At 34.0% G+C, this 14,539-nt stretch overlaps 1 protein-coding gene across 1 annotated transcript; it reads right to left on the reverse strand.

The window, feature by feature from the left end:
- Window positions 1-1,320: 1,320 nt before the first annotated feature.
- LOC148274509 (activating signal cointegrator 1 complex subunit 2) lies at window positions 1,321-14,441 on the reverse strand. The gene is made up of 12 exons (XM_088237004.1): window positions 14,268-14,441; window positions 14,086-14,163; window positions 13,859-14,010; window positions 12,647-12,827; window positions 9,696-9,893; window positions 8,721-8,983; window positions 7,999-8,178; window positions 7,259-7,399; window positions 6,061-6,636; window positions 4,811-4,979; window positions 2,870-2,997; window positions 1,321-2,413 (listed from the first exon to the last, which is right to left on the reverse strand). The coding sequence occupies exons 1-12, from the start codon at window positions 14,304-14,306 to the stop codon at window positions 2,263-2,265; spliced, it is 2,256 nt and encodes a 751-aa protein (XP_088093130.1). The 5' UTR covers window positions 14,307-14,441; the 3' UTR covers window positions 1,321-2,262.
- Between the last annotated feature and the right edge of the window lie 98 nt (window positions 14,442-14,539).

Here is a 14,539-nt window from a genome sequence, read left to right on the forward strand (position 1 = left end):
AATATAACTTCTATTATTGTTTTCAATCGAAAACTTCAAGTGAGCCCCGTACACTGTGCGGCGTAGGCATGCGCCTCTAGCAGGCAATCCACTTAACAAACTGTTCGAACTTTTGCCTTTTAACAGGCACAAGAAAAGCGTAAGCTCTTTCCAAACTTACTTCCGAGTCTGAGTAGGTACTTTTATTATTATTATGGATAATTGTATAGCGCCATTTTCGTAATATGACATCTCAGGGGCGCTTTAAAAAGTGATTAAAGGAATATTAAATTAGTTTTAACATAAAATTTGACAATTCACTAGTTTATCACATGCTACAGATTTATTAAAATTATTAGAGAACAAGCGGGTTTAATTTTTTTTCAGAAACATCACTTCACTCTCACAGTTTCGCACTTCTGCTGGGAGAGCATTCCATGCCATACGGCCTGCGACCGCAAATGTGGGTTCACCGAATTCAGTGCGCTGTGCTGTTCTCATAGAGGTATAATAACTATTCTTCTCGCCGTAGATGTAGCTGATCTAAGCGAAAGACTAGCTAGTTCATCTGGAATGCCTACTTCCCGGAGAAGAGTTCATATACAAGTTTGTATATCGCCGCCGTTCAGGCAAAAGCCACTAACCCAAGAAACATCATTTTGAGAAATCGCAATTTGAAAGTTTGGAGACCAGGTAAAAATCTAATTTTTGAGTTTTGGAGGGTTTACTTACATAACATAATTAATTTACGTCTTTTTGATAAGTTCCATTGGTAACTTTTTGGTTTTTATTAAGGTAAGGTGGCTAAAGTTTGGTGAAGTGACTTTTGCTTATTTCGATCTGGAAAATGCAAGATAAAGAGTTTGTCACATTGTTGGATTTGATCTTCTCCTTGGTCATCCTTCTTCGATTTTCGCCCCCTTCGATTTGCCTCTGGGCTGCCTCTATTGGGGTACCAACTTGGTAAAAACATTTGGCGCCCAATAGTGGGGCATTCTGCGTGTCCCACCCACCGGCACTTACAGAAGTGAAAAATTATTATATCTACCAAATTTTAGAGTTCATGATGAAATTATTATATATATATATATAAATACATTTTTGAAGGTACAGGCAAAATTTTCTGAGGATTTTACAGTAAAATAGTGCAAATTTACTGAAGTTGCTTTTTCTGTCTATAATATATTCAGTCTGCGAACAAACATTATTTATTCTTCTTTACTGCATTATCATAAATACCTATTGATAATGGTTACATTCAACAATTCAAATTGGGGGGGGGGGGGGGTCATATTAGTATACTGTATCGATTTTGGGTATTGATTGGAATATAAAGAACACTTGAATGGAATTTCTTTATTTACAAATATAATATTATGTATATTGCGTAAAAAACTGCATATTTTAAAATTTATAATTTTAGGAAGCGCATGAGTTTGAGGCTGTTCAAAAAAAAACATTAATAATCTTATAGATTATGTCATAATTTGAACATTTTATTAAGTTACCTTGTTCAAATATGGGAAGGAAATTTACTGTGAAAAAATCCTTAGGAAAAGAAAAACAAATTATTGAATTTTGCTACTGATAAATTAATAACATACAACTTTGTAAAAATCAAAAACTGATTTATCATATGATACTAAAGAGTGTTGAAAATCAACAAAACATGTTGTCATAAATACAAAAAAGATTTGAAAACACTATTTTCCCTTTATTAGTGTGAGAAATATATTTTTTGGAATTTGTTCACGCAAATAACAACCACTTATTTGATAAATAAAAAAAAACATGGAGCCCTGTGTCGTCACTCCAATCGTAATTACACACTGAGCTAACGAACTTGATTGAAATATTGAACACAACCCATATCTAATAAAAACCTTATTATTAAAAAACTAGTACTGTCATAAATTGAATTTTCATATATTATTTCACAAAAGACAGTTAATTTAATTAAAAAGATATCTGCAATTGATTACATAAAATAACCATTCTCACCATCATCACTTCCCTATCAATTGTGTCGGGAATTTAACCCGAGACCTCTTGCATGGTAGGCAAACGTGCTGAATTATGATAATCACATAAAATGCATGTATGCCATATCTAAACTTCCTATGGCATAAAGGCATGTGGCATATTCTCAGTGCTTAACAGTTAAATAAAATATGTTTGATCACTAAGCGATTGGAGTGGAACTCCATGTGCAATAATACAAGCAATATTAATAATTAAATAGTATCACATATGGGAAACTGTAAGAAGAAATGAGGGATGATGTTATGAAGGAAGCCCTCCTTGATTTCTCTTCCACTGCGCTCCCGTCCTTCTGTTGTGATTTCCGCGGACGGACTTGTTGGCTGCCTTCTTCTGGCGATTTATCAACACATCCTTATCTTGTCCTTGACCTTTAGCTTTGCCAACCACATCCCTGGAATATAAAGTAATAATTTATGGTTACATTCTTAAAAAAAAAAGCCTTTCTTATAAGAAAGGCTTTTTTTATTAAATTATAATTTAGATTTCAATGCTAAAATTTTATATATCGCTAGCCCAAAGCAACAGTGAGATAAACCCCAAAATTCTGATTTTGAGATACACATGTAAATAAATTGAATGAATGAATGTTTTCAAATAATAAAATACTGAAGTTAGATAATAATCCTATGTGAAAATATAGTATTCATAATCTGCAAATAATTCAATTCAGTCAGACCCTTTGCACACCTCAAAGTCCGATTATCTCAGAACATGTTCTTCAGAGATATCTCTGTTGCTTTGGGCTAGCAATATGAACTATGTTCTCATAAAAATACTCTTTGGTGCTATTAAATTGTTTTACTCGCAGATAATTGATGTATTTTACAAAATTCAGTAAAAAGCATACCTCTGACTTTTGTTGCCATACTTGGAGTCCCTCATAGCCTGGTATCGAGCTCTCACATTCTCAGGGTTTTCGCAGAAGGCATCCCTCGGTGGGTGGTGAATAGAAGATGCTCCTTCATTTTCAGACTCCTATTAAACGGGAGAAAAAAGGTGTCAGGAAAGTCGTAAATTAACAAAGCAGCTAATCAAAAATATTACAACTGTAAAGTGATTGGTTACGCGTGAATGTTTACCGCCATTTATTTAATTTGGTTGTCGACTTTCCCTTAAGAATAGAAATCAAGATTTTCTTAATTCAAAAATTCTACTTCATTGATACATATTCTGATTTTCAAATTATAAAAATATTGTCGCTTTAGTTAATTTTTATCAAACAGACCATTTTTAACAAAAATGAGTCAAGTGTACAGGAGTTCTGAGAAAGCCTTTATTTATGAAAGTAAAATGATATAATTTTTTTTAAAATTGTTTAAAGGGTTTTTTAACGAATTTTGTCTTAAGGTGTGGTCATTATTTATGCCTATTTTGTAAAAAAAACCTAAAAGCTCTATTTCTGAAGATTTGTGTTTTGGTCTCTTGGACAAAAACGAACTGAAGCGACGATATGTCTACCGCTGTCTTCGTGTAAACACCGTTTGAAATGTTTAATTGAATTTATTACTGCATCTAAACAGTTCTAATATTCAAAGCCGCATTTAGAAAGAAAACATCCGCATTATTGCCACAAAAACACTCCAAACTCCACTCATGACTATAGAAGATTATACTTTACACCTCTTTCACTTGTCACCAATGACGTATTTATGTGTGTAATAGAAGGATGATTATTGGTTCAATATATTATTATTATACAAAATGAAAAAAAATGTATACAAAATTCGAAACTGCAAGTCCTTTTTCAGCTGCTATCTTGTTTGTTTTCAGTTTTTATAACAAAGGACAATACCATCTACAAATCTAATAGTATTTATATTAGGTGTAAACTTTGCTTTCGCCGTTTTCCTGTAGATGGCTTTAGCGGTAAGTTTTGCTTGAAATAAATAGATCATATACGTCATGCAATATCTTGGGCATTTGTCAAGATAACCTCATAGATACATTAGTCGATTTGTGTCTGCATCATAAGGTTATTCTCGATTGAAAATGTCAGTTCATGAGAACCTCATCATTTGCGGGAGGTTTTAATTTTCTGCTTCAATATAAAGAAATCTGCAGCTGAGGCTTATCAAATGCTCTCAAATGTTTATGATGAGGCTGCTATTAGTGTAAGAATGTGTCGAGAATGGTTTCAACGCTTCAAGAATGGTGATTTGAAGTCGAAGAGAGCCAAAGCGGTGGAAGAGAAAAGATTTTCAACGATGCAGAATTGGAGGCATTACTTGATAAAGACTCACGTCAAAGTCAATAAGAATTGGCACGATCATTGGGAGAGACTCAACAAGCAATTTTAAATGCCTCAAAACCATAGGAATGATTCAGAAGCAAGGAAATTGGGTGACGTGGGCGTTGAAACCGAGAGATGTTGAATGGCGTTTGTTTGCTTTAAAGGCAAAGACGGAAAGGATTTCTGCATCGCGATGTGACTGGGGACGAAAAATGAGTCCATTACAATACCCCAAGTGCAAAAAATCATGGGGATTTCCCGGCCATGCTTCCACGTCGACGGCCAAACCAAATATTCACAGCTCTAAGGTCATGCTCTGTATTTGGTGGGATTTGCTCGGCATATCATTTTTTATTTCAACGTCAACCGTCATTTATTATTTCAGTTCCATCTAATTGATCCTACAGATAAGGTATATTTTGATAAAAAAATTGTAATATTAAAAGTTCATATTAGTTCTTAAGATGTTATGAACTAACTTAATAAAGCATAAATAAATATATAGGATATTCCTCAACAATTAGTCACCTGTGCCAATTTTATTTCAGTGCACATTACCTCAGAATCAACTTCAGCAATACACTCCTCAGTGTCTCTAATCGGCTGTCTTTTGAAGGCTGGTCTTCTGTCTCCCTCTGCCGTGCCGTCGCTGACTCCCACCGACGCATCACCGTCATATGTATCGTCATACTCATCTTCGTACATGTCAGCATCATCAGAGATGAGGCTGAAAATAATCAAATTGTGATCTGATTAATGACAGTTGGCGTTGGTGTTGTAAAATTTTATTTTGTTACCTAATAAATATAATAAAAAAAATATACATAATATATTGATAATACGCCAAGAAGGCCTCCTGCATGTCATAATGGAGGGAATGACCAAGGGGACAAATTCTAGGGGACGCCCCCGCCGAGAGTACCTGGAGGACTTATTAGAGGAAGTGCGCTGCTCATCATATGTTGACTTTAAAAGAGCCACACAAGACAGGGAGGAATGGAGGAGAAGAATGAAAGTAATTGCTGCCAGCCAATCCCAGGATTGAGACCAGAGAAGAAGATTGATAATATTTTTTTTAGGTTACGGTCTTTTAAAAGACAAAATACTTGTATTTGTTAAGGTGCCTACAGATATACTAGAAATTTGATGACTGTCAAGCTGTGACAAATGTTGATTGTCAAATATCACGAGTTGCCATGGATACGCTCAATTTTTGACGATTATCATTTGTTGCCGACCGTAACCACCGATATATACTCGATATTTGACAATCGTTACATGATGGTGACAAACATCGACTGTGTTTATAGGCACCTTTACAAATATTATGTGATGAAAATTGATATTTACATATTAACAAAAATAAGAAACATGTTTCTTTTGAAACATTTTTTTCTCTTACAGCATTTTCAATTTCCTTTGATGAAACATACAAAAAGTTCACCATGTACATTTTAACTAAATAGATTTCACAGAATATAGAATAAACACTGTATCATATTTTTGCAATATTTTTTTTTATTAAAAAGATTACGGTCTAATAAGTGTTCATTTCATAAAATGTCATAACATTATTCCCTATTTCTAAATTGGTAGCTATCGAAACACATCTAAAAGTAGTGTATGAGGCTGAAATTGTTGGTTAAGATATTTTGGCTGTTAACCATAGATATATTGTAACATAAACAATAAAATGCATCGTTGAGGTACAGAGCTCCCTGGTAAAGTTATAATGTGAAAATAAAAATATTTTTATTTGTGAAAAACAAAGTAAGAATGACAGATAAAATAAAAATGAAAAATCTTACTTGTATTTTGAATAAGTTTCCTTCATCTCCTTGACATGACTCTTGTCGTTCAGCATTTCTGAGAGATTTTTATGTTTGGGTTTTCGCTTTCCTTTGTGGATTTTACTGAGGTCAATATTGTCTCGTGTCATTACGTCAAATTCATCATTGTCAAATACATTCAATCTGTCTATACCTGTCTGCAGGTATTGCACATCTAATGGGTCTTGCGGAATTATCGGTAAAGATGGATCTAGCGCTTGCAAGTCATCGTCTAAACTTCCTTCTAAAACGCTGTTTATAACTCGTTCGGAATTAAACCCGAGGTGTTCGAGGCATTTTAGAATAAAACCGTCACCCAAATGTGGCAGTATGTCCTTGACTTCAGAGATTAAGGATTGCGTTTTAGCTTCCTCCGGAATATCAGGAGTTTGATCGATATTTTCAACGGGTTCATCCACGTTATTACTTTTCTCATGGTGTCCATTCGTAACGATCCCATTACTGACTCTATTCGGTTGTGTGCTTGCCTCCTCGTCATCGTTGTAACAGTTTGTTATGATGGCTTTAAGGATGAAGTCACATTTAAGTGGGTCCCTATTTAACTTAGTTAAGAAAAAAAAACAATTCGGAAAATAAATATTTTTAACAACTTCACTTAGCGAAGAGTCTTGACATGGAAATGCCTTAAGTCCATTATAATTCATTTTGAAATTAATAGTTCTGAATCGAATTATCTGTTTTTTTAAGACTTTATTTCTGTCAGAATTTTATTTCAATTTTAGCAATATTATACAAATTAGTTTGCATTTTTTGGAATTTGAATTTATTTAAAAATCATGGGATTTTTTTAAATTGATTAGTAATTCAAAGATAGTAGAATAGAAAATTAGCTGATGCTAATGCACACTAATGTGTGTCAATTTTTTGATTAAAGAAATTGAGTCATATTAAAGATTATGCAATTTTGTACAGTTTTTGCTGAGATCAGTGTTAGTTTTACGCGCAGCAATAATACGTAGATTTCAGTCCATAGAAAAAATATTTTGGTATCATCAAAACATTGAGAAAATTATTAAAAGCATTATTTTCATGCATACCAATAATTACCGAATCATCAAAGAGAAATATTAATAGGTTTCTTTTGAGTAATGATGCTTATTGTAAATTTACAACTTAAACGTTGCAGGTAATGTACGTCACATTTTGTAAAGGATACATTTTGTCATACGCTTGGCAAAGAACGTCGAGATCTATTTCAACTGGGTACACTGCATTGTAGTCTTTTATGAAGTATTTTTCGGATAAACTATCCGTTATTATTGTCAAGTAAGAATTCACACTGTTTTCTATGCTGGAGCTGAAAACATCAGTAAGAATTTAGTTTTAATGAATAATATTATTTTTTAGCCAAAGCATCACATATATTTCAAATTGTTATACGAGGGTTGCTATTTATGTAAAAAAAAAAACAAAATATTTATTATTGGGCTCCGATGACTTACGAGCTCCGCGGCCGATACGGAACCGGGAGGGGTGGGTATTATACGCCCTTCCCCTCCGGTTCATTCGGCGCAGAGTTATGGAGCGCATCACCTAAGCCCGGTGCGCGACCCTTTATAACCTGTGATTTTGTGCAATAAATTCTTTTGAATAACATACAATCTTCACCACTTTTTATTACTCTTAATGGTTTATTTTAAAATTTAAAAAAAAAACGGACACAACTTATTTGAACACCCAATACTTACATTAATATTTACATTTTACATATTTTGTATAAAATTAACTTGAACTAACTAAGCACAGCATAAATAAATAAATGGACAATAATTTATTTATTTTAAATATTGGTCGGGTGAGAATCATACACATCATATTTTAGAATTATTTCGGCTTCAAAGAATTACCTGTGTGATACACTTAGTCAAAAATATTAAATGAGTGTGATTTTTTTACCTTTGGAGGAGAATATCGTCAATAGTGGTGTATATAATGAGTCTAAATGCTTCTATAAACTCGGCCCTTAATAAATCTAAAAGCGTAAATATTTCATCACAGGTGTCCTTCTGGTCAATTCCCAACTTGACGATTCGTTCATACATCAATGGAAGAGTATTTTCATACAGATTTACGATGCTGAAATGTAATTAAATATAATCTGTTATATTATAAATAATTCGCAATAAATATATTCAAATTACAATAATAAATAGTATTGTCATCAAAATGAATGAATATGAATTTATATCTATATAAATGTCAATGTTCGTATGTGTGTCCTCGATAGACTAAATAACTACTGGACCCTTTTACGTGCGGTTTTTGTGTAATGATGAGCTGTGTATAATATAAAACTGATATTATATTAAAGCCGCGTTTTTACATGGAAGGTAAGATGATCAGTTTTACCGTTCAGGTGCTAGTCCAAAGGCAGTAGAACAAATATTTCAAGTACACCCTGTAATGAACCAAACCTGGAGCCTCAAGCATGGTAGGCAAATGCGCCCCAACCATTAAATTATGAGACGGATTTGTTTCCGCTCGATTTTCATTTTAGTATTTTTACTTGAGAGTAGCCATTGAGTTTAAAACACTCGTCCAGAATTCTGGTTCTATTTCACTCACAAAAATGTAAAGAGAAATTAATATATTAAATTAAAAATAAATACTATGAATACCTTGTATGAAAGTCGTTATTTCTCAGAACGTGTCTAGCTGGTATGTGAATTTCCAGAAATATCCTAAGAGTTACGGCGCAGTCTACGAGATGCAGCGTCAGGTCGTGTAATGTCGGCAAAGTGAGGGACTTCCCGGGAGCCATGGCTTTGCTCTTGAGGCCGCCAAAGGATTGGGAGAAGCCTCTGAATATCTCGGGCAGGGCGGGGGGCACTACATCCATATTATTGCGGTTATCAATTTGTAAGGCAATGAATGCAAATATCTGAAAATGAATAAAACATATATATTTAACAATGCTCTATTACTGAAACCCAACAGCCACATCTTTTTTACTATGGCTTTCCCATCATATACCGCACACCGCATCCGAGGACACAAGTCTCCTTGGCGGTGCTCACATACATAAAAAAATTGAAAAGCTACCCAAAGGAGTTCTCTGTAATCTGGTAGCCTTAGCATCTTTGTGCTGAAAGAAGGTAACCCAGAAGCACATAATATGCACTTCATTGGATTGAGAAAAGAGGGAAGTGAATTTTTTACTGACTGGGATTAAATTGATTGGACATGATCAATTCGCCGAAATGATTACAAGACTTTTTAAAAGCCTTGAAATTCTTTTTGGAAGATACCAGATCTGCATATACGACAGGACCTATCTTTTTTACTATGGCATTTACTTGGTGGAAGCTTTTGTTAATTTAATAGGTATAGAAATAAAAGACGAATTACATTTAAAGCCACAAATATGGAATTGCTGTCTATTTTTACTTATCTCAGTTCTGCTTGTATTTATCTTTGTAATTTACAGAATTTTTTATATTTACAGTATTTTACATAATATAATATTTGTGTATGTACAAATAATACAATAAATAAATATGACCAGTTTAAATGTGGCCATTCATTAAAATAGATTTGAGCAAAGATTTTAGAATAACAGATGGTAGGTTACAAAATAAATAAAAAAATCAAACCTGTTTTAAGAAAGCAATTGAAGCAGTCAAATCATCACTGTACTTGGGTTGTAAATGAAAAACAGTCTTGATGAGCTTAGTAATATGTGTGGAATTGTTAGTTCCATATAATAGGCACAAATCAAACATGATTGGAATTGTAAATATAAATTTATCATAAATTAATTGACCCAAGTAATCTGAAGTCATCCATTCCACCTGAAAAAAAAAAATATTTTTTTTAATAACAGATTTGCTAAACAACTAACAAATAAATTAAAAAAAAAAAAAACATTTGTATTCTTATAATTCACCTAAATATTTTCATTTTGGTGGACATTTTCAACGAGTTGTAAATGGCTCACAATTAGAAAATGGGTCTTTCCCGTGTTTAGCGATTTGGCTATTGTGGAATATTAATTTAAAAGTATTTTTAATGTAATTTTGGACTGTTATCTGAATCTTTATTATTTGGTAAACGAAGGCAAGATGATCGAAGGCTTTAGGGCAGTGTTTTTAAACCTTTTTGAATACACGACCCCTTCGTGAGTAAAAAAAAATTGGCAATACCCCAAAGCTTAAATTGTATTATACTACTCACTAATTTCACTCAATATCATCATACCCTATGCACACATGATGGTGCACTGCATTAGTAAAACAAATGCAGCATTTTCTATCATCTGCACCATGAAGTTGTAAGGTGAGCAGTCTTACTCTTTAAGTGCCAGTTCAGGGATAAGGAAATATAGTAGTGTTAAACCATTCAGTCAGGAATCGAACCCGGAGCAGCAATCACAGTAAATCTATTACGCTACGAGGCGGACTAATCTTCACTCGATTTCTTTTTTCAGGATTTTCACTGAGAGTAGCCATCGAGTCAAAATAACTCATCCAGGAATCTGGTTCTATTTCACACACATAACTATATTATTTATTCTGCCAGGAAATGGAGAATTCATTTATAATTTTATTTATACAAACGATATTGTCACACACTGTCAACTTCGGACCGATCAATATGGTTAGATATGCAAGCCTCTTATAGGACATTTATAAAAGAAATAAAATCTAGTTTCTGGTGTACAAAAATCACTGAACAGAAAAAGTCGCCAAAACAACTCTGGCGAAGCCTTCAATCTGTTTGTGGTGACTGTATAGCAGAGACATCTAACACAGGCGCTACTGCCACTGATTTTGCCGACTTTTTTTACAAATAAAGTCGAAAAAATCAGACTAACGCGTAGTTCAGCGAAAAAACCTGTAATTTTAGCTAATGCCCTTCAAAAATTCAGTAAATTTGAACCAACATCTATAAATGAGGTTAAAAGGATTGTTGCGGCATTACCCAACAAACAATGTATATTAGATGCGATGCCAACATGGCTTTTGAAAAAATGCATTAACGTATTAGCTCCATTTTTAACAGATTTATTTAATACATCCATGGAGCGCAGCATTGTTCCGAGAGCCATAAAGAAAGCAAATGTAACTTCACTTTTAAAAAACTCACAACTTGATGTGGAAGATCTTTCCAGTTTTTGCCCTATTTCAAATCTTCCCATCGTATCAAAAATATTAGAAAAAATAGTTTCTCATGGGCTCGTTAACTATTTCGAGCAGAATTCTTTATTTTCGGTAAGGCAATTGGCATACCGACGTTTTCATTCCACGGAGATGGGAGTGATAAGAGTACTATCTGACATTATAATGGCGGTAGACTCTGGTAATCTGGTGTTGATGGCTCTTCTGGACATGAGTGCTGCATTCGATACTGTAGACCATAATATTTTGCTTGAACGTCTGGAGAAAACTTATGGTATCCGTGATCAGGCACATATGTGGTTCAGTTCATATCTTAATGAGAGAGAATATGCAGTTGTGTTCCAGGGTAAAAGCTCAACCAACTTTCGGGTGTCTACAGGAGTGACTCAAGGGTCAGTACTCGGACCACTCCTCTATCTCCTTTACACTAAAGATATAGAGAACATTATCAAAGAATGTGGATTGTGGTCTCACTGCTACGATGATACTCAGATTTATTTTTTTTGCAAACCAGCCGAAAGAAGTGTGCTTGTCAATTTAATTGATGCATCGAGAAAATAGGAAACTGGATGGCTGAAAACAGACTAACGTTAAACCCATCAAAAACTGAACAACTATGGGTCGCTTCAGCCAGACGACAGAATTTGATCCAGGATACGGCCCTACCCAATGTAGGGAGTACCGCTTTACCCACCGTTAAACTACTGGGAGTTTTACTCAATTTTGACCTTTCGCTCAAATTAGTAGAACGATAAGTTCATGCTTCTACCAGCTGAGACAAATTAAATGCATACGCAAAAATTTGCCGGTTGATGCCGCCCGTTAATTAATAAATGCGTTTGTAGTGTCTAGAGTCGATTATTGTAACGGTATCTACGCAGGTCTACCAATGAACAAAATGACTCGCCTACAATCTGTATTGAATGCCGCAGCGAGACTTATTTTCGGAATCTCTAAGTTCAGTCATATCACTCCACTACTTCGGGAACTACACTGGCTACGTTTTCCACAGAGGGTCGAATACAAACTCTGTTGGCTTATGTATAAGTCACTGCACAACTCTGCTCCGGAATATCTAAGGGAACTATGCATTCCAGATGAACTAGCTGACAGGCGTCTAACGCTTAGATCAGCTACGTCTACGGCGAGAGGAAAAGTTATTTTACCTCTACGCAAACAGCGCACTAAATTTAGTGAACGCGCATTTGCGGTTGCAGGCCCTATGGCATGGAATGCTTCGGAAAAAACTTAAAACCCACTTGCTCTCTAAATCATTTGAATAAATCCGTAGCATGTGACAACAAAATAAATTATTTTAATTAAATTACAAATTTAAAAGAATCACTATGTAAAGCGCCCTTGAGGTATTTTGTTACGAAAATGGCGCTATATAAGTTATCCATAATAATAATATGATCATTCCGTACCTCCGTCTCTTTGTTGGTAACAAGTCTGCTGAATATTGTAAGGACTTTTTTGTATACTTCGCTATATAATTCCATAACGGCATTATCAGCATGTGTTGGTAGGTAAGGAGGATAAGCTTCCTGAAGAAAAGACACCAACATATCCATAGAGGGGGGGTAATGGACTATGTGAGACCAGAATCTGAAAGAGTTGTCTTTATTATTTACACATAAAGCATTACCTTTGTGGTTAAATATTTGAACTAGGGATGTAAGGATACGCGTTTCTACCGATATGATATTTATAGAAAAGTATCGGCAATATCGATACCAATAATGAATTAAAAATAAGGTGTAAAGTGTAAATTAGATGCAAACACTGTTGTTAACATAAATTTAAATGACTAAAAATAAAACAAAACTAAAATATGTATTGTAATTTTTAAATGAACCTTTCAGAAGTTAATAAATTTAAAAAACATTTAGCTAATAAGGTTTTTTAAAGTGCGAAATATGAACCATATCGATAAATAAATATTGCCAATTCCGATATTCGGAAAATATCAAAATTTTTCCAATATACCAGTATCAGATGTATCTCTAATTTTTGAACTTATTAAGTTTCTTAGTTCATGGCCGTTCAGATGCAAATAAAAAAAGGAAGCTATGAGAACATAGATTTATATGTATACATTAGATACGGCACTAATCACCCATCTTGTGTTTCATCCAACTGATGTTTCGGAACTTATCTTGTATTTGGTGGGAAATAGTGTTTTACGCGCAGGGGTCAGTAAATGTGAAGCAGCGTAAAAGGGTGCGACACACAGCTTAGAATTCACTTTAAACTGGCATAGGCAGTTAGTCTTTTTTACTCTACTACGCGTTTTGCACAGCAATGTTGATGGGGCATGACCCGACAATGCTCATTTCAAAAAAATAGTTTGAACCTATCATTCTATGTAATTATACCTCAGTGATTAAGAATGATTTTGAAAAAATGTTTATGTTCTATGTTTATTTTCAGAGTATAGAATTGTTTATGTTATGTTTGTGTACTATTTTTAGATTTTAAAATAAAAAGTTTTTCTAGGTTATAGTGCTATGTGTTGTTCATATTCTTTGGTGATGTTTCAGGGTGCGTTGCAGCGTCCCTCATCAGGGTTAAGGTCATATCATGATCTGAACGTGCTCGTTTTATAATAAATTTACCGGGGATTAAGTAAGACATACTTGTGGTATTTCAAAGAAAGAAACCATTTCAGGTCGTCCAAATAACATCGCATATTCTCTTGCCAAGTGTTCATTTCTCCAATGGATCCAGACATCACTTTCGGAGGTGGCGTGTACACAGAGAGATCTCTTTTCGTAACCCAATGGGGGTCCTAAAAATATATACGTAATGAAAACAGTGCTTGTATTATTTTATCTTCAAAAATTTTTAGCATTTGATGACTTACAATGGCTGGTACTGTTCGGACGACACCGTCATTATTTACAGTAATTTCTAACTTTTCAATAGCAACCTTATGCGGATTCTGCAAACATAATAGACGATTCAGATAGGCGGAGGGATTCCCTGGACATTAAATAATGAATGTATAAAAGCATATTGATGTTTGGTACAAAAACTATAGCTTACATTGAATAAATTGTTGGCAGCCATAATGACTATTGTCATTATTTTCACAAATGACTATTGAAAAGTACTATTATATTTATTTTCTATTTTTTATCACATATAATCCACATAATGACAATTATTTACCCGAAATCTAAAACACGACCTGTCAAAAACACTAATGTGTGTTGCTATTATGCACATGACAAAAGTCAACATGCAACGTGGTACTTGTATGAAATTATAAGGTTATATATTTTTTTAATATGGTAATATTTAATTCTTATTTGTCA

This window comes from Micrasema longulum, unplaced genomic scaffold, assembly GCF_059751315.1.
Source record: "Micrasema longulum isolate JH-2025_06_02 unplaced genomic scaffold, ASM5975131v1 h1tg001633l, whole genome shotgun sequence".
NCBI classification, from domain to species: domain Eukaryota; kingdom Metazoa; phylum Arthropoda; class Insecta; order Trichoptera; family Brachycentridae; genus Micrasema; species Micrasema longulum.